General features: G+C 37.3%; 1 protein-coding gene across 5 annotated transcripts in view; it reads left to right on the forward strand.

The window, feature by feature from the left end:
• Window positions 1–21,858, forward strand: part of SUPT3H (SPT3 homolog, SAGA and STAGA complex component) — a 538,181-nt gene that overhangs the window by 291,269 nt on the left and 225,054 nt on the right. For all 5 annotated transcript variants that reach the window (XM_077764860.1, XM_077764863.1, XM_077764859.1 and 2 more), the window contains one exon: window positions 15,021–15,105. In XM_077764860.1, the coding sequence (XP_077620986.1) occupies window positions 15,021–15,105 (85 nt within the window). The remainder of the gene's footprint in view (window positions 1–15,020; window positions 15,106–21,858) is intronic.

A 21,858-nucleotide genomic window follows, 5' to 3' on the forward strand; every position in this document is an offset into this window, starting at 1 on the left:
ACATATGTATATTTTTTTAATCAAATTAAAATTTTTTTCTTATAAATAAATAACTTATTTTAAAAATACTTTTATTTTTACCTTCTTTGAAATTTGTTTTATACTAATATTACATATATTTGTATAACTTAAAAAGAGATAAGTATTACATACTGTTTGTGCTTGCTCAAAAAGTTTGTTTTTCTTAATTAAGGCCATTAAAAGAATTTAGAGTTGATTGCCTTTCACTGTTGGGGGTAAGTGGATATAAGGACTATAGGTCCAAGGGTACATAATTAGATATATACATTTACTTAGGATCTGGAGGTTAACATTCATTTTAGTAAATGAATAATGATTTAGAATTTACAGAGTCATTGGAAGCATGTTACTATATACTTGGAAAGCATCTTGGCATGAATTACTAAAACTATCAAGTAGGGGCTCAACATGGAGTAAGGTAGCAAATATCCGGCACCTGTCTTCTTTTTTTTTTTTCCACTTCTTTTTAAAACTAAAATTAAAACTTACTGAACTAGAGTTTATTTTTTTCAAAACACATAACGACAGTAGTAATCGTGTATAGTTTAAAAATTTTGTTTCCTGTGTTTTGGAAGTGTCTCTGCAACTAGTTCTTTTTTCTATTTTATTTTACATACTTTATGTGTGTGTGTATGTAGGTCTGTATCTTTAATAGATGTCTTTTTAAAGGATAGCCCCCAATTGTTGACTGTGTTGTGCGTACAGATGACAAAAACACTGAAAGGCTTAATGTTAAGTTCTGCATACTTTTGCAACCATATCCCATGGTTTTGTTCAGCCCACACCCTCCTCTGTCCGAGTACAAGTGTACATAATAAGGAATGTAATAATCATGAGAAGATCATAAATAATCTTATTTCATACTTCTGTTGCGCACTACACAAGGGAATTGCACAGTTAGCTGCCCTGGTGCTCCCTGGGGCATGTGATCCTGGAATTGAATCAGAGGGATCTTGTTTGGGTGAGAAGGTAGGCTGTAAGCGACTCTGCCACCATCAGTATTAGGTCAAGTCCGGCAAGGTTGCTCTAGACTTCCTACTTGCCGTGACCATAGTTCTCAGAGTTGCAGCTCTTCCTAAAATGGAGGCTTGTGTGTCATTGTTGCTGCAGGAGAACAGGGCAGAGACAGCCTTTTTAGGACAGTTTCCTGAAAGCCGTTTGGTGGGCGCTGGTCTAGCAGTACTGGTGTCGAGGCAGTGTGTGAACGAATGGAGTGTCAGGCTCTGTTGTTGGAACTAGACCCAAGACAAGTCAGTCAAGGCATCAGCAAATAGTAAGGTAGGTCATCCATGGGGTAAAAATCAGAAGATTTTTATAAGTGTCAGCTACTTGGATTTTGTCCTTAAGGGACATAAAAATATTATATACGTTGCAGAGCAAAAAGGGAATGACTGTGGCTAGGTATAGTGGTTTTCATTGCTGTTTTCCAGAACTCACTAGGACAATGTCTAGCTTTCTGTGTGTGGAAAAAAAAAAATTGGCAGAAGTAATGTGAGAAAACCTGTAGAATTAAAGCTGCAGTATAAACAACCTTGAAAATTAAAGCAGCGCATTCCTCAGATCTCATCCTTAGTTTTCGATACAGTCCATGTTTTAGGTAGTTTATAAGTTTATGCTAATGAAGACTTTTGTAAGTAGAAAGATTGTAACTTTTTTTGAGGTAAAATTTGCTGATTACTTGTACATTTTATATATGTTAATACAAGAAGTATTTTTAAGGTGTTCTTTTTACTAGAGATGTGAATCGAATTTATTTTAACTTCAAGTCAATTATTTTCACCTTGATAACTTTGTACTTTTTCCCTAGTGAGATTTTAAGTAATTTAAGTCATGGAAGGGTTTAGAAGTGTCCTGACTCTTCTTGGCTCTTGGCTCTTTCACATAAAGTTAAGAACCAGTTTATATTTCTTTTTAATTGTATTTTGTACCTTTGCTTTTCTCCCTATCTTTATTGAGATGTAATGACATATAATATTGTGTAAGTTTCAGAGGCACAACATTGCTGATTTGATACACTTATTTATTGCAAAATGATTACCACCTTACCTTTAGCTAACATCTCCGTTACATCACATAATTACCTGTCTTTTGTGGTGAAAGCATTTAAGCTTTACTCTCTGGGCAACTTTTGAGTGTAAAATACAATATTATTAACTATAATGACCACGCTGTACAATACCTCCTTAGAACTTAGTCATCTTCTAACTAGAAGTTCATACACTTTAAGCAACATCTCCCCATTTCCCTCACCCCTGACCTCTGATAAACACCATCTGCTGTCTGTTCTTAGTTCATTCTGCCCTTGTGTTGATGATATTTGTGGATTGATCTTATTAAAGGAAAACATGTTAATAACTTCCTTTATTAATTCAAATAATTTGTCTTCCAATTCCCTTTTTTTTTTAGTTGATACTCAGATTATATGTGAATAGAGTGATTTAGTTTTTTCTTTTTCAGTATAAATGTAGTTTAGACCTTTTCTTGTCTTAATGTTCCAGTTGTAATCTTAAGTGTTACAAGTTTCACTCCACTGTCCAAAAATAGAGCATTCCTCTGAAACCTTCCTAAGCCAGAGTGGCCTAAAGTGAGATGCAATTACCATTAATTCATATGGAAAACTTTTTTAGTGTTCCCAGACCCCCCAAAAAAAACCCTCACTTAGAATTTTCTCATACCTCAGAACACATCTTACTAACGAATATACAAAATAAGTGAAGATAAAAGCACAGATGCTCGTGGACACAGTTCCAAGCTATGGCAGCTTGATGAGAGGCCAAGTACGGTTCCCGGGGAAGGAGCTTAATGGCGCCACTCTCGCTGCTTGGGGTGCACATAGCCTATCTGACTGCCTGCTGCAAACCAAGTGCTGAACACAATTTTTACTTTTTTTTACCTTTTGTCATAAACTCAAAGATCCTCTTGGGATTTCTCTCAGCGAAAACAGTACTATTACAAGTCTTTTGTAAAAGCACAGTGGTGTAATGTGAACTTTTAAAAAGCAGGGGATACCTGAATAAAAGTGGGGTAGTAGGAGTCCTTTTTCTGGTCTGAATTTCAAAGAGTATGAATGTGTCTGAGTATTCTATTTCCTATATGCCTTCTGGTAAATTCTCTCAGATCAAAGAAAATGCCTTTTAGTCCTACTTTACTAAAAGTTTGGTCATGATTGGTTGTTGAGTTATTTTCCTATATCTGTGCTTGTATGGTTTTTCTCTTTTCATATTTTAAGTAGTTAACTAGTATGATTATCATTAATAGATTTGTGTTTCATTCTTGCCTTCCTGGTATATTTTCCTGTTTTCAGCAAAACAGTGTATGTGTATAAAAATGATTTATTATAAGGAATTGACTACACAGTTATGGAAGCTGAGAAGTCCTAAGATCTGCATTCACCAAGCTAGACACCCAGGAGTGCTGTTGGTATAGTTCCAGGCCATGTCCAAGTAGCTGAGGAGCAGGAGAGTTGATGGTATAAGTTACAGGCTGAATCCAAAGATGAGATACAGAAAAGCCAGTGGTATAAATTTTAGTTTCAGTAGAAAGCCTGAGAATTCCAATATTCCAGTCCAAGGTGGTGACATAGGAGCCTCCTGAACTAATGTCCTTCCATGAACACACCAAATCTGCAACCATACACAGAAAAAAATCCCTTTGAATAAATCCAGAAACTAGCTAAGCAACTCCTATATATCAAACAAATGACCCCCCCAAAAATTTTAATTTGAAACAGGAAAGGATGAGATATACTCACCATAAACTCTGTCCTGGCATTGTGACATACAATCAGGTAGTAACTCAGAACTCCTAGCTTCTCTCTGAAGAGCAGGGGGTTTGGACCCCAATATCCAGGGCACCAAATTTTTAAGACTTCCACCTGAAGGACAAGCTCCCAAAACACTTAACTCTGAACACCAGTGGGGTTTTGTCCAGTAGGTCCACAAGGTGATAGCAAAAAAAGGAACAGTTTGCAACAGGTTGCCAAGTCTCGACTTACCTTGGCTATCCCCCCAGGGCTCAGCTCAGAGGCAGCAGACAGGAATGTCTGTCTTCCAGCCTTTCTTTCCTTTTTTTTTTTAATAGTTTATTGTCAAATTGGTTTCCATATAACACCCAGCGCTCATCCCCACAAGTGCCCTCCTCCATGCCCATCACCCCCTTCCCCTCTCCCCCACCCCATCTGCCCTCAGTTTGTTCTCAGCATTCAAGAGTCTTTCATGGTTTGCCTCCCTCCCTCTCCCCTACTATATCCCCCCTTCTCACCCATGGTCCTCTGTTAAGTTCCTCCTAATCCTCCTATATGTGCAAACATATGTTATTTGTCCTTCTCTGCCTTACTTATTTCGCTCAGGATAACACCCTCAAGTACCATCCACGTTGCTACAAATGGCCAGATTTCATTCTTTCTCATTGCCATGTAGTATTCCATTGTATAGATCTTCAAGCCTTTTCCTGAAAGGTGCCTGTTTGCATTCTTAAAAGGGGCACGTTGGTGGCTCAGTCACTTAAGCCTTAAGCTTCTGACTTTGGCTTAGGTCATGATCTCATGGTTTGTGAGTTGAGCCCAGTGTTGGGCTCTGTGCTGACAGCTTGGAGCCTGGAGCCTGCTTCTGATTCTGTGTCTTCTTCTCTCTCTGCCCCTCCCCCGCTCACACTCTTGCCTTTCTCTCAAAAATAAATAAACATTTAAAAATTTTTTAAAGAACACCAAAAAAAAAAGGCTGCAGCCAAGCAGCCAACTAATATTAGACCAACTAATATTTGACAAGGGAGCCAAGAATACTTAATGGAAAAAAGGCAATCTCTTCAATAAATGGTGCTGGGAAAATTGGTATACACATGTAAAAGAATGACACTTGACCCCTGTCTTACTCCACTCAGAAAATCATCTCTAAATGGATTATGGACGAAATGTAAGGCCTGAAACTGCTTTAAAAAAAAAAAAACAAACAAACAGTGAAAAAGCTTTTTGACAAGAGTCTTGGTAATGAGTTTTTGAAAATCATACCTAAAACACAGACAGCAAAGTCAAAAAAAAAAAAAAGTTGGGGTATATCAAACTAAAAAGCTTTTATACAGCAAAAGAAATGATAGCCTGTGCAATGGGGAAAAAAATATTTGCAAATCATGTATCTGTTAAGGGGTTAATATGCAAAGTATAAAAAGAACTCCTGTGATTCAATATCCAAGAAACAAATATTACATTAAATTGCCACAGGACCTGATTAGACATTTATATATGGAAAATATACATGGGATGGTTCCTGGGTTGCTCAATCAGTTGAGCATCCAACTCTTGATTTTGGCTCAGGTCATGATCTCACAGATTGTGAGATTGAGTTCATCATCAGGCTCTGTTCTAATGGTGCAGAGCCTACTTGGAATTGTCTTTCTCCTCTCTCTCTCTCTCACCCTCCCCCCAGTGACCCTGCACCCCTCACTCATGCTCTCTCTCAAAATAAATAACATTACAAAAAATTTAAATAAAGATGATACAGAGATGGCCCACAGGTACATGAAAAGATACTCAGTGTTACTAACACTGAAATGCAAATCAAAACTTCAGTGAGATACCACCTCACACCTGTTAGAATGGGCATCATCAAAAAGATAACAAATGCTGGTGTGCATTGGAGAAATGGGAACCCTTGTGCCCTGTTGGTGGGGTTGCAAATTGTTACAGCCACTAGGGAAAACATTGTGGAGGTTCCTCAAAAAATTAAACATAGAAATACCATATGACTCAGCAGTTCCACTATGGATATACATCCTGAGTTCCACTATGGATATACATCCTAGAAACACTAACTTGAAAAATATCTGCACCATGTTCATGGCAACATTATGTAAAATAGCCAAGACCTGGAAACAACCTAACTGCACATCAATGGATGACTTAATAAAGATTAGATAGATAGATATGTGTACACACACATACACACACACACACACACACACACTCGAATATTATTGAACCCTAAAAATTAGAAAATCCTACCATTTGTGCCAACATGGATAGGCCTCAAATGCGTTATGCTAAGTGAAATAAGTCAAAAAAAGACAAATATTGTATGATCACATATATGTGCAATCTAAAGCAGAAACAAGAATAAATACCCCACCAAACTCATAGAAAAAGGGATCAAGATTTATAATTGCCATAGGTAAGGGGTAATGGGTGGGGGAATTGGAGGAAGGTAGTCAAATGGTACAAACTTCCAGTTATAAGATAAATAAGTACTAGGGATATACAACATGATGACTATAGTTAACGCTGCTGTGTGTTCTACAAGAAAGTCATTAACAAAGTAGTTTCTTTTTTGTTTTGTTTTTTTTTAATTTTTTAATGTTTTTATTTCTGAGAGAGAGAGAGAGAGAGAGACAGTGTGAGCAGGGGAGGGTCAGAAAGAGAGGGAGACACAGAATCTAAAACAGGCTCCAGGCTTTGAGCTGGCTGTCAGCACAGAGCCCGACACAGGGCTTGAGCCCATGAACCGCGAGATCATGTCCTGAGCCAAAGTCAGACACTTAACTGACTGAGCCACCCAGGTGTCCCAACAGAGTAGTTTCTAAAAATTCTCATCACAAAGACATTTTTTTCCTTACCTCTTGTGTATCTATATGAGATGATGGATGTTAACTGAACCTATTGTGGTAATCGTTTCACAATATGTGTAAATCAGACTATCAGTCCATACACCTTCAGCTTACACATCGATATATGTCAGTTATTTCTCAATAAAACTTGGGGTAAAAACTTGAAGGTCAGACTTCTAATGTAGCCTAGGTCTCCAGGATTCTCTCTGCCCTACTGTGGTTCACCAGTATCTCCGTGAAAGGACCTCACGTATGCATCTACTAATCTAGCTTTTGTGACTGCCATCTAGAGGACACACTGGCTATGGTGGCCAGTGGGGCTTGCATTTCTGGATCCCCCAAAAAAGTTTTTAATTGGCTTTTCTTTCAGGGGTCAGCACAGAAATGCCCATCTCCCAGTCTTTCCTGTAAAGAGCCTATTTGCATATCTTAAAAACTATCAATTAAATGTCAGGCTTCTAAGTTTGCACCTATCTAGGGCCTGATTGTGAACACCTCCACAGACTGGAGAGTCCTCTATATTCTCTCTCTGACCAATTCCAGTACAAGAGCATCACCCTCAAAAGAGCTTTTGCACACATCTGGCACCTTGGCTTTTGTAGCCACCACCCAGGGGACACATCTCTTGATCTGACAGTGGTGGCCAACAGAGTTACAGGTCCCTTGGGACTGCAGCAAGCCAAGAAACGCTTCTGAATCAACTGTCACTCCAGAGCTCAGCACAGAGGGAACAGAGAGAAGCACCCATCTTCCAGTCATTCCCTAAGGGAAACCTGTTTGAATACTTTAAAGGTCCTACCTTGGGGTCCAGTTTCCAATCAGCCTAAATCTATGTGCTTTGATCTTCTCCTGTGGGACGCTGAGAGATCTTGGCATACTCTCAACTACTAGGAGTCTCTAAGAACAAATAAGGTTAAATTTTGAGACATAACCAAGAACTAGGGCTAAATGATAATGTTCATCTCCTACACAAGATTATTCAGTCAAGACTGGGAGAGGGATGCATGGGTGGCTCAGTTGATTAAGCATCTGATTTTGGCTCAGGTAATGAGCTCACAGTCTGTAAGTTTGAGCACCACATCAGGCTCTGTGCTGACAGCTGTTTCTCCTTCTCTCTCTGCCCCTTTCTCCCTCCCTTCAAAAATTAATATTAAAATTTTTTTTCATTAAAAAAATACTGGTAGAGGTGGTTGTTTTATCTAATACACAGAGATCAACACAGAGAGTGAGGGAAAATGGGGAAACAGATATGTTCTAAACAAAAATATAAAACTCAAGAAAGTCAGGTAAGTGATTTACCTGATGAAGAGTTCAAAATAATGGTCATAAAGATGCTCACTGAAATCAGGAGAACAATGCGTGAATACAGTGAAAATTTTAACAAAGTACCAAACAGAAACCACAGTGTTGAAGAATACAGTAACTGAACTGAAAATTTCAATAGAGGGGTTTAACAGCAGACCAGATTAAGCCAAAGAAAGGATCAGTGAACTTGAACACTGAACAGTGAAGTTCATTCCAATCAGAGGTGCAAAAAGAAAAAAAAAATGAAAAAGAGTAAAGATAGTTTAAGGGACTTAAAAGACACCATCAAATGGACCAATATTTGCATTATAAGCATCCCATAAGGAGAAGAGAGAGAGAAAGGGAGTAGAAAGCATATTTGAAGGAATAATGGCTGAAAATTTTCATAACCAGGGGGAAATAAACAGGTATCCAGATTCAGGATGTTCAGAGTTCCAAATAAGAATCCAAAGAGACCCACACTGAGACACATATAATTAAAGTGTCAAAGGTTAAAGACAAGGAGAAAACCTTAAAAGCCATGTTACAAATGAAGGACTCCCTCCTCCCCCACAAGACTGTCAGCAGATTTTTCAGCAGAAACTTTGTAGTCCGGAAGAGAGTGGCAAGATATATTGAGTGTTGAAAGAAAATAATTGGCAGCTAAGAATAGTCTACCTAACAAAGTTATTCATAGGAATTGGAGGAGAAATACAGATTCATAGCCTAGCAAAAGCTGAAGAAGTTCACAGCCTGTAGACTAGCCTTATAAGAAATGTTAAGGCACTCCTTGAAACTGAAATGAAAGGATGCTAAGTAGTAACTGGAAAATAATTCCAGGTACAGACTCCACTGGTTAAATTCATAGTACTCAAATATTTTAATGATGTTGACTAAATCATTTTTACATCTAGTATGAAGGCTAAAAGACATAAATAGTAAAAATAACTACAATTATAATAATTTGTTAATGAAATACAAGGTAAAATGTATACATTGTGAAATTTAAAAACAAAAATGGAGATGGGGGATAAACAGTATGAAAATCTGAGAAGCAGTCGAGATGATGGTGTAAGTCCCAGTCTGAGTTCAAAGGCAGTGGAATACCGAAGTACCAGCTTGAAGATAGGGAGAAAGAGTACTTCTCCCTTACTCTGCCTTTTTTTCTTTTATTCCACCCATATTGGAGAGGACAATTGCTTTACTCAATCTCATTTAGAAATACTTTCAGGGGCGCCTGCGTGGCTCATTTGATCAAGTGTCCAACTCTTGACTTTGGCTAAGGTCATGATCTCATGGTTCATGAATTTGAAGCCTGCATTGGTCTCTGTGCTGATGGTACGGAGCTTGTTTGGGATTCTGTCTCACTCTTTCTCAGCCCGTCCCTAACTTGCTCTCTATATCTCTCTCAAAAAATAAATAAAAATAAACTTAAAAAAGTTACTTTCACAAGGGATGCCTGGGTGGCTCAGTCGGTTAAGTGTCTGGCTCTTGGTTTCGGCTCAGTTCATGATTTCATCATTGGTGAATTCGGGCCCCACGTTGGTCTCCGTGCTGGTGGTGTGGAGCCTATTTGGGATTCTCCCTCTTTCTCTCTGCCCCTCCCTCATTCTCTCTGACTCTCTTTCAAAATAAATAGACTTATTAAAAAAAAAAATACTTTCACAGACATATCCAGATTAATGAGTTTTTTAAAAATGTGTATATATTTTGAGAGAGAGAGAGAACATACATGCAGAGGAGAGGCAGAGAAGGTGTGAGAGAGAATTCTGAGAGCATAGAGCTCCACACAGGGCTTGATCTCATGAACCATGAAATCATGACCTGAGCCAGAATCAAGAGTTGGACGCTTAACTAACTGAGCCACCCAGGAACTCCTATGATTCAATATCCAAAAAACAAATATTACATTAAATTGCCACAGGACCTGATTAGACATTTATATATGGAAAATATACATGGGATGGTTCCTGGGTTGCTCAGTCAGTTGAGCATCCAACTCTTGATTTTGACTCAGGTCATGATATCACAGATTGTGAGATTGAGTCCATCATCAGGCTCTGCTCTAATGGTGCAGAGCCTACTTGGAATTCTCTTTCTCCTCTCTCTCTCTCTCTCTCTCTCTGCCTCCCCCCATTGACCCTGCACCCCTCACTCATGCTCTTAACTAACTGAGCCACCCAGGAACCCCCAGATTAATGTTTAATCAAATACTTGGACACCCCATAGCCCAGTAAAGTTAGGGCATAAAATTAACCATCACCCCATGTCAACTTGGCACCCATTTACATCTCTTTAACTTATTCTTAATCTCCCAATAAAGGCAGTGACAAGGTCATAATTTTGCCTAACATCATACAGTTATCCAGAGTACAACTGAAAATGCATTAACCCCCTTTAAAAAATTTTTTTTAATGTTTTATTTCTGAGAGGGGGAGAGAGAGAGAGAGAGAGAGTGAGAGTGTGTGTGAGCAGGGGAGGGTCAGAAAGAGAGGGAGACACAGAATCTGAAACAGACTCCAGGCTCTGAGCTGGCTGTCAGCACAGAGCCCGGCGCGGGGCTTGAACCTACGAACCGCGAGATCATGACCTGAGCCGAAGTCAGACACTAAACCGACTGAGCCACCTAGGCGCCCCTGCATTAATCCCTTTATCAGAAGATGAGGTTAAGTCCTTAAGTGATGTTTACACTTCTTAATATCCCTAACTTAAATACTACAATGTAAAGTTAATAATTAGATATTATGCTATTAATTCAATACATGTTACATGATAAGGGAGTAAGAGAGGGAGGGAAACAACAATATTTGCCTCATACACACACAAACATATTCATAACAAAGAGGACATATTCATGATGATTCCAATACTTGACTTTTGTTACTGGTCATTTGAATAGTTGGTATTAGTAACTACCTTTTTGCCACTGCATTCTGTATTCCCTTTGCTTTCAGCAAGCACCTCAGCTGGTTGTGGCTTTTTGCCTGGTCGAATGACCCAAACCTTCATTCCCAAAGGATTTGGGCAATTAATAGTCTTTCCTGGATTGGGTTGCTGTAGTTTTCCATTGACTTTAATCACAGGGAATCGTAATACTAAGAGGTGGCTTAAGGGATCTCCTGTACTCCAGACATTTCCTTACCTCCACTGTGGCAAACCAGTCCAGTCTGCATTTGGTAGTCAACATCACTCACCCCAGCCAGCACAGTAACTCCTTCTTGTTGATTCAGAAGCATGAGCAATCCAAAGTGACTGAGTGGCAGTCTTAAGTTTTATGTCAATGGGATAATTGTTGTGTCAGTGGAATAAATGTGAAAGCATTCCTCCCTCTCGAAAAGACTTGTAGGCCAGCAAATCTTAAGGACATGGGAACTAGAAGCAAAATTTTGCTAGTGGGTCTTTAGAGGTAATAATGAGTGTTGCCACTACCATTCCACCCCTTGATTCCTGGATTTGTGAATCCTATTTGTGGGAGAAACAGCACCCTATGTGGGATGTTGATTGACAGGATATATAAGTGTTCTGGAAACCCTTGCCCTAGCTCTGCAAGGTATTGTCACCTAGCTGGCACTGAAACTGGGTCTCCAAAAGGCCATTCCACCATTCGGTCAAACCAGCTAGTTCATGATGGTGGGGAACATGTTCAGACTAGTAAAATCCATGAGCATGGGCCTAGTGTACCATTGCTTTTGCTGTGAGGTGAGTTTTTTGAACAAGCAATGCTATATAGAATACCATGATAACAGATAGGCATTCTGTTAGTCCACAGATGGTCATTTTGGCAGTGGCATTGCATGTAGGGACAGCAAATCCATATCCAGAGTAAATGTCTCTTCTAGTAAGAGCCATGCCCTTTCATTTTCATGATGGAAGTGGTCTAATATAATCAACATGTTGCAAGGAAAATGACTGATCACCTTGGGGAGTGGTGCCATTTTAGAAACTCAGTGTTGATTTTGCTGCTGACAGATGGGCACTCAGCAAGGGCTGTAACAACGATGGCATTTGTTAGTGGAAATCTGTGTTATTGGGCCCTGCATATCCTCCATCCCTCCCACCGTGGTCACTTGGTACATGAGCCCATTGAATGATGAGAGGGTGATTGGGGCAAAAAGCTGATAGTATCGGCTTGATTATTAAAACTCTCCTTTGCCGAGGTTGCCCGTGAGTATTCTCATGGGACTCTGATATCTTCACTATTTTTTCTGGGTGAGGGAAATCTTGTCTACCTACCTTTCCCCAAATGTCCTTCTCATGAACTTTCTAATCATGTTCCTTCCATGTCCCTTACCATTTGTTTAGCCTAGCTTTGGCCATAGCCCATGAATCAGTATATAATTTGTCCTTTCAATCAAAGGAACAACTAGGCTCATTGCTAAATGGTTTTCCTATTGGGAGGGTTTCCCTTCACCACTGTCTTTCAGGGATGTTTCAGCAAGGGACTACCATGCTGCGGAACTACAGTTCACTTCTGGGAGGTGCCTGCGTATCATGCAGGACTTGTAAACCAGGACCCAAGGCTTCTTTTTTCCTGTTAACTGATCATAGGGAGCTCTCATGAGATCATAAGTACAAAATAGTAGAGAAAGTGAATTCACTCTTAACTCCACCTTTTGTGTTATTCATAACTTTTTAAAATTTATTTTTCTGTTTCTGTACATGAATAAGATTGACCATTTATATTTTGGGGGGTGGAATTTATCCATTTCACCTCAGTATCAACATATTTGGCATAACATTGTTAATGATATTGTTAATATCCATGATGTATTATGAGTTATTTCCTCAGATCTGCTGTTCTGAACCCTAACTATCTTTGTAGCTGAATCTCTCCACTCTTTTTTTTCATCCATATTAGTCATTGTGGTAAAATATAAAACATAAAATTTACCACTTTACCTTTTTAAATGTACAATGCACTGACATTCACAATGTTGTGCTACTACCGTCACTATTTATTGTACAGAAGTTTTTATCATCTAGGACAGAACCTCTCCACACATTAAGCAAAAACTCTCCAATCCCCCTGTATCTTCTATTCTACTTTCTATTTCTATGAATTTACTTATTCCACATAACTCATATAGGTGGCAACATACAATAGTTGTCCTTTTTGTCTGGCTTCTGTAATTAGCATAGTGTTTTTAAAGTTTATTCATATAAGAGCATGTATCAAAACTTCTTTCCCTTTTACTGCTGAGTGATATTTCATTGTATGTATATACAACATTTTGTTTATTCATTTCTTAATAGACACCTCAGTTGTTTCTACCTTTTGACGATTGTGAATAATGGCAGTTACGATCGCTAGTGTACACGGACCTGTTTGAATCCCTGTTTTCTGTTCTTTGAGGTCTATACCCAGGAATAGAATTGCTAGATCATATTCTAATTCGGTGTTTAACGTTTTCCAAAACCATGTAACTCTTGCACAGGGGCTATACCGTTTTGCCTTCCCTCCAGCAATGTACAGTATTTCTAATCTCTCTATATCCTAGCCAACACTTTCCGTTTTGTTGATAGTAGAAATGCCCTTTTGGGTGTCAGGTAGCTTCTCAGTGTAGTTTTGATTTGCATTTCTCTAATGACTGATGATATTGAGGATCTTTTCATTGGTTATTGGCTATGTGTATATTTACATTAGAGACGTAATAATTCAAGTCTCTTGCCCATTTTAAAATTGGGATTATTTTTTCTTTATTGTTGTGTTATAGTTTTCAAAATATATTCTGGTTATTTGTCTGATCTATGATTTTCAAATATTTTTTTCCCATTCTTTCGGTGGTCTTTTCCCTGTCTTGTCCTTCGATGGTTTGTAATTGTGATGAATTCCAGTATATTTATTTTTTCTTTTGTTGCCTGTTATTTTGGGGTCATAGTTATGAAACCCTTGCCAAATCCAGGGTCATGAAGATTTCCCCCTGGTTTAAGAGTTTTATAGTTTTAGCTTTTTAATTCAGGTCTTTGACCGATTTCAAGTTTATTTTTAGATACAGTACAAGGTCAGAATCCACCCTTATTGTTTTGCATGTAGAGATCTTGTTTCCCTGCATCAGTTGTTGAAAAGACTGTCCTTTCCAAATTGGGTGTTCCTGGCACCCTTACTGAAAATCAGTTGTACAAAATGTAAAGTTTAATTTCTGGTCTCTCTCTTCTATTCCATTTGTCTCCCTTCATGCCAGCACTACATTTTTGTTCTTTCACTCATAGCCTCAGGTAAAATAGGCAAAGTGCCTTCTGTGGAGTAGGTATTTGCTTAGTTCACACATACTGGATGTCACCAACTTCATATTAGGTCCCTCAAACTGACCTCCTGCCTTGCTTGGGGTCTGAGCTTTCTTTTCCTGCCTTTTGAATACGGTGCTAAATGAAATCCAGGTTATTAGTTACTATGAATAATTAGTTACCTTAAGAATAAACTTTGGCTCCAGAGCTCTCTTATCCAGTGGAACTGTATTTATCATCTTGCCAGCATTCTGTTTTATCTCCCACACTGCTGGTTAAAGACTACTTGAAATGTAAGTTGTTGACACAGTATTATGCATTTTCAAATGTTCTTCACCAGGAAGGGATTCTCTCTGCACATCTGGTCCACCATATGAAAATTGAGAATAGGACTTTTAAGATCAGGAGCCCATTCTTGATAATCTGCTTATATATAATTAGAAATGATATATTATGGCATTTATATACATTTTTCTAAGCAACTTTCATTTTAATTACATTACTTGCTTAATTCCATTACCTGCTTTTATAATTTTCTAAATAGCTGTTACTATGTTACTGTATTAGTAGTTTGGATATAGTGACATGATTTTCTGGTTGCCAATATTATGAAGTAGTTGTTAATATCTTCCATTGGAAACAGTAAATGCCCTTAGCAATGACTACACAAATCAAGAAATGGCATAGCTAACACTGCGTTTTGCAAGTTGTAGCTTGTATGGGAGAAATGCAATTCTTTGTCCATAGAAAATTGTACATTCACTGTTATTTGATAGAACAATTTGTACTTTATTAACATTATTATAATAAATATCTTTCACTTTTTGATTTTTGTAGTTTTACAGTCCTTAGTATTGGTATGCTTAATTTCTTTCTTTTCTTTCTTTTTTTTGCAGGTTTTCTTTAGGTGATGCCAGAAGGCCTCTTCATGAAACAGCAGTATTGGTAGAAGATGTGGTACACACACAGTTAATTAATCTGGTAAGAGCATATGTAATCTTATTTGATGTCTCTCCATTTTGCTTATGTTGGAGTTGCAACCCAACCCTTTTTTTTTTTTTTAAAGATTATATTTACATTTAGAATTGTTTTTTTGTCTGCTGGGTTAAGGCGTAATTTACATAAAGTCAAATTTGACCAGTCCATGTGCAAAATTCAGTTTTGACAACTGAATACTGTCGTGTGACTCTGAACACAATCATGTCGTCGAATGTTTTCATCATCCAAAACTGCTGTCTTGTGCCCCTCGGTATGGTTAGTCCTTTCACCTACTCCCTGACCCCTGGTAACCCTGAACTGTTTTTTCAAAACTTCTCCATATTGCTCTTCAGACTTACAGAAGAACTGCACAAATAGTGCATAGAATTCTCAGAGACCTTTCATCTTCCTTTTGTTAACATCTTATGTAACCACAGTACTATTGTCAAAAGCAGGAAATAACATTGGTGTAATACTTTCAATGAAATTACTGACCTTATTTCATCAATTTTCTTTGTAATGTTCTTCTCTTCCGAGAGCCAGTCCGAGATAACACAGCATACTTAGCTATCTTGTCTTTGTAGTTGTCTCCTTTCTAGGATGGCTCCTCCGTCTTTCCTTGTCTCATGGCCTTGACACCTTGTTAAACTTACCCAGACAGTCGTTTTGTAGAATGCTCTCCTTTTCTCAACCTATCTGATGGTTTCTTATGATTAGAATGTGGGTGTGCGTTCTTGCCAAGAATACCACGGAAGTGATGAGTCCTTTCCAGTGCATCATATCAATGGGATTCATGCTGTTGATGTCTTATTTGTGATCTTAACCTTGATAATTCGGTTAAGGGTATATATGCTAAAATTTCCCACTATAAGGAAATTACAGGTTTTTTCTTTTTGTTGTAAATAAATATCTTAGGGGAGGTATTTTGTGCCTCTGCAAATATTTTCCTTCTCCAAAAATTTGTGCCTATTTGTTTTAACATTCATCCATGGATCTTGTCTGAGACAGTTATGACTGTGGTATTTACCTAATAGTGGTTTTCTATTTCCTTCTTTCCCTTTATATTTTTTAATTGCAATTATTCTTAAAGGAATACCTATCCTTTATCACTCTTTATTCAATTTTTAATGTATATTTGTATCAAGAATGTATATTTAAATTTTATTCTTAGAATCATTATGCGATACTATCATTGTTTTTATTACTCAAGTTGTTACAGTGTTGGCCTTTAGAAACACTTTCATATCCTTTTCCCGTTTTTCCATCAGGATTTTGATCCCATATATTAGAGTTAGCAGTGCTTTGTGGTATATGATGCAAATATATTCTTCCAATGTGTGTTATCTTTTGACTTTGTTTTTCTGGGTTTTTTAGACCTACAAATATATTTATTTTAAGTGAGCCAAATATATCAACCTTTTATTGTCTTAGGAGTTTGAAATATAGTTAGAAAGACTCTTTATATTAAATTTGGAGAAGAATTCACCCATGTTGCCTTCTGATACTTGCATGGTTTCATTTTTAACATTTAGATCCTTAATCCATTTGTAGTTTATTGTTGTTATCATGTGAGATATAGATCTGATTTTATCTTTTTCAGAGGAATACCCAGTTATACCATCATGGTTTATTAAAAAGTCCAGACTTACCCTAATGATTTGAAATATACCTCCTTTATCATATACCAAATAAGCATATTTGGGATCTATTTATGATTTTATATTACCAGTGCCCTATTTTTCTATGCATGTGATAATACATTTTAAATTGTATAGGTTTTATGCTAATTTTAAAGACTGTTACAGTTAGATTCTCCTTGTAATTTTTCTTTCTGTGTGTTCCTGAGTATTCTCGTATACTTATTTTTTTATATGAATGTTAATATTAGATTTTCTAGCTCCATAAAATAGCTTTTTGGTATTTTCGTTGAGAATGCCTGAATTTTTAAATCAATTTAGAGAGAACCTGCATTTTTAAGTATGTTCACTCAGTCTGAGAATAGGGAATGTGTACATTTTTTCAAAACCACTTCTGTGTCTTTTATGAGTGTTTTAACATTTTTCTTCCATAGGCTTCACATATTTCTTCTTGATTTTTGTTGCTACTGCAAATGGACTTTCTCTATAATTACATAATAGCTGAAAAACATCTGAAATTAAAATACATACATCTACAGATTCAAGGAGCTAAGCCAACTCCAAATAGAGTAAACCCAAAGTAATACATGTTAAACTGCTGAATATAAAAGACATAATTTAAATCCTAAAACCACCCAGATTTAGAAGCTCCTGGGTGGCTCAGCCAGTTAAATGTTGATTTTGGCTGAAGTCATGATCTCATGGTTTGTAGGATCGAGTCCTGCATCAGGCTCTGCGCTTTCTCTCTCTCTCTCTCTCTCAAAATAAACTAACATTTTAAAAAGTCTTTTAAAAAAATCATCCAGGTTTATTACCATAGAGGAACAGTGACTTGAAAGGAGAATTCTCATTAGAAAACACAGAGACTAGAAGGAAATGGCATAAGTTTTAAAGTACTGGATATAGAATTTTCAATGGGCACCTATTTTTATCTGACCTCATATTCACATGGTCTTTTTTTTTAATGTGTCTCCATGTGTCCTTCTGTCTTTAAGAAAATGACCAGATATTTACTATTTAGTGTATTAAGTCTATACATGCTATTATCTTCACATCACAGTGTGGTAGCTTTTCCTTTAAAGAGTACTGTCTTTTAGGGGTGCCTGGGTGGCTCAGTCTGTTAAGCATCCAACCTTGGCTCAGGTCATGATCTTGTGGTTCTTGAGTTCATGCCCTTTGTCAGGCTTTGTGCTGACAGCTCAGAGCCTGGAGCCTGCTTCTGGTTCTGTGTTTCCCTCTCTCTCCCTGCCCCTCCACCACTCACATTTTCTCTCCCTCTCCCTCCCTCCCTCCCTCTCTCCTCTCTCTCTCTCTCAAAAATAAACATTAAAAAATTAAAAAAGAAAATAAAGAGTCCTGTCTTTTAAAACAATTAAGATGTAATCTTTTACAATTACTCACGTGTTTACTGTTTACCACGCTCATCCTTTGTTCTTACCAGTCTGAGTTGCCATTTAAACCATTTCCCTCAGCCTGAAAACTCTTAACATCTTTTATAGTAAAGGCATGCCGGTGATGACTTCTCTTTAGTTTCTTCATCTGAATCTATCTATTTTCACTTTTTTACTTGAAGTGTTTCTTTTTTGTATGTGGAATTCTAGTTACTAATCTTTTAGCAATTGTGCCCCTCCAGTGTTTCTCATCATACATTAGTTTCTGATCACAGGTCCGCTGTTACTCATATGTTCCCCTGAATTTGACATGTTGTCATTCCCTGGCTGGTATCAAGATTCTCTATTGCTGGATTTTAGAAGTTGGATGTATGAAGCACTGACTTTCTTCATGATTATCTTGTTTGCAAGTTTGCTGATGTTGTTGGTTCTGGAAACTAATGTTTTCCACCAATTTGCAAAAGGTTTTGGCCATTACTTTGTATTGTGTGTTTTTCATTCTTCAATTTCAATCACATGTGTCCTGGACCATTTGTTATTATCTCACAAATCTCTGAGAGCCTCTTAATTTTTTTTCAAATGTTTTCCCCCTCCATTTAATTGTTACTTTGTTTGCCTTTGTAGTTTCTATTGATTTATCTTTAAGTTCACTGATTCTTCTGTACCCTTTAATCTACTATTTAGTCTACTTAATAGATACTTATTTTTACTCATAGTATTTTCTGTGATACTATTTGAAAGTGTATCTTATTGGGCTATGATATTTTTTAGCTAGGGACACATTTTTATGTTGTTCTTACATTTTAAATCCAGAAGTTCCAAAGTTAAATACAGGAGTTATTTGATGATGGTAATTATAGTAGTATAAACAAGAATTTGCTTGTGTCTTTACTTGAAGGAACGTCTTATCAGAGTATATGCTTACTTTTCTTTATCCACATGTTATTTAAATAATTATTAAATAGTAATATATCATATATGATAATATATTAAATAATATATATTATTATATATTATATTATGATATATTTGTGAGATTGACCCTGTCCAATTCTCACAAAATGTCACAAAATGTAAAGTTGAATGAGACACCTTGCTAGAGGAAGGTCTTGCTTTTTTTCTCTTTGCCATATTGAGGCATGCATTAGAGTGAGTTCTTCAGATTAAAAGAGGAATAATAGAGAAATGGTTTTTAGAAGTTAGGTTTTTTTCCCATTGTATATTTGTAGCCATTATGAATTATGTGTATGTCCATGTGTGTATATGTTTTATGCCCTGTTTTGTAATTCTCTATACATTTAACTTTTAAGACTAGTTTCTTCTTTAATTCTTTTATTCTGTGTTTATTGAGATATAAGGACATCCAATATTGTTTGAATCTAAGGTGGACAATAAGATGATTTGCTATGTTTATATTACGAAATGATTACCACATTAAGGTTAGTTAACACATCTACTACCTCACATATTTAACATTTTTGCATGAATGATGAGAACATTTAATATCTACACTCTTAGCAACTTTTAAGTGTACAATATCATTAACTATTCACCATGCTGTTCAGTAGGTCCTTAGAACGGGTACATCATGTAACTGGGAGTTTATCCCCGTTGACCACATTTTCCCATTTCTTCCACCCCTCAGTCCCTGGAAGACCCCAGGCTACTCTCTATGAGTTCAGGATTTTTTTGTGGTTTGTTTTGTTTTTTTTTTTGGTTGTTGTTTCTTTTAGATTTTGCATATAATGAGATTATTTCAGTATATGTCAGTCATTGTCTGCCTTATGTCACTAAGCTGAATGCTCTTTTTTTTAATTAAAACAAATTTTTTAATGTTCATTTTTGAGACAGAGACAAAGCACAAGCAGGGGAGGGGCAGAGAGAGGGGGAGATGCAGAATCCTAAGCAGGCTCTCAGCTCTGAGCTATCAGCATAGAACCCAACGCGGGGCTCGAACTCACAAACTGTGAGATCATGATCTGAGCCAAAGTTGGATGCTTAACCAGCTGAGCTACCTAGGCGTCCCACTAAGCTGAATGCTCTTAAGGTTTATTTTATGGCAGGAATTGTCAGGATTTTTTTGTGTGTGGCCGAATAATAGTCCTGTCACATGCGTGTGTGCGTGCATGCACACACACCCCCCCCCACACACAACTACACTTTCTTTACCCATTTATCCATGATCCACACCTGGGTGATTTCTGTGCTTTGGCTATTGTAAATAATGCCTCAGTTACACTATAGTGTAACTGAGAAAGAACAAAGATGTTCTTTGTTTCGGATATATACCAGAAGTAAGATTGCTGGCTCTTGTAGCAGTCGTTCTTTAATTTTCTTGAGGAGCCTCCATGCTGTTTTCCATAGCGGCTCTACCAGTTTACTTTTGTGCCAGCAGCGCACAGGGGATTGCTTTTCTCCACATCCTCTCCAGTTCTTGGGGCGTCATGTCTTGGTGATAACAGTCATTGTCTCCAGGATGAGATCATGCCTCGTGGTGGTTTTGATTTGCACTGCTCTGACCATAAGTGATGTTGAGCAGCTCTTCATATACTTGTTGGCCATTCATGTATCTTCTTTGGAAAAAATGTCTCTTGAGATCCTTTCCGAATTTTTAAGTTTACATGTACTTTCATGTTCATGTTTTATTTGGTAATCTTTAAACCTCAGTGAAGACAACAGAGAGGATATTATTTTTTTCCAACTTGAATGGCCACATATAGAGAAACGATTTGTCCAAGTCACGAGCTTATTAGGTGGTGGGGTTGGAACCAGAATTGGGGCCTCCTGACCCCCTTCCTCTAGAGTTGTATGATAACCCTGCATATTTTGGATATTAACCACTATCAGATACATGGTTAGTCGGTATGTTCTCCCATTCTATAGGTTGCCTTTTCGTTTTGTTGATTGTTACTTTTGCTCTGCAACAGCTTTTTAATTGGGTGTACTCTCAGTTGTTTATTTCTTACTGGTGCTAATGTCATATTCAAAACGTCATTGCCCAGATCACTGTCAAGGGGATTTTAATCTCAGTTTTCTTCTAAGAGTTGTATGGTTTCAAGTCTTAGATTTAAGTCTTTATTCCATTTTGAGTTAATTTTTGTAAGTGGTGTAAGATAGGGGTCCAGTTTCATTCTTTTGCATGTAATATCCAGTTTTCTAATACCATTTATTTATTTTGTAACTAAAAGATTATTTTAAGATTGTATATTAATTTTGGGAGAGAGAGAGAGAGCAGGGGAGAGGAAGAAAGAGAGAGAATCCCAAGCAGGCTCCACACTGCCAGCATGGAGCCTGATGTGGGGCTCTAACCCACGAACCCTGAGATCATGGCCTGAGCTGAAATTAAGAATCAGATACTTAACCAACTGAGCCACCCAGGCACCCCTCCACTACCATTTATTAATGTATTTTCTCCATTTAGTATTCTTGGCTCTCATAGTTTTAGTTCACTGTGTATACATAGGTATATTTCTGGCATCTTAATTCTATTTCATTCATCTGTGTGTCTGTTTTTATGCCAGTACCATACTGATTTACTGTAGCTTTGTAGTATAGTTCAAAATCAGTCTGTGATGCTTTCTTCTTCTTTTCTCAAGATTACTTTAGTTATTCAGTATCTTTGTGGCGCCATATAAATTTTAGCATTTTTTTTCTACTTTCGTTTAAAATACCATTGGAATTTGATGAGGATGACGTGGAGTCTACAGATGGCTTGGAGTAATATGAAC

The sequence above is a fragment of the Crocuta crocuta genome, unplaced genomic scaffold (genome assembly GCF_008692635.1).
Source record: "Crocuta crocuta isolate KB4526 unplaced genomic scaffold, BGI_CrCroc_1.0 scaffold44, whole genome shotgun sequence".
NCBI classification, from domain to species: Eukaryota; Metazoa; Chordata; class Mammalia; order Carnivora; family Hyaenidae; genus Crocuta; species Crocuta crocuta.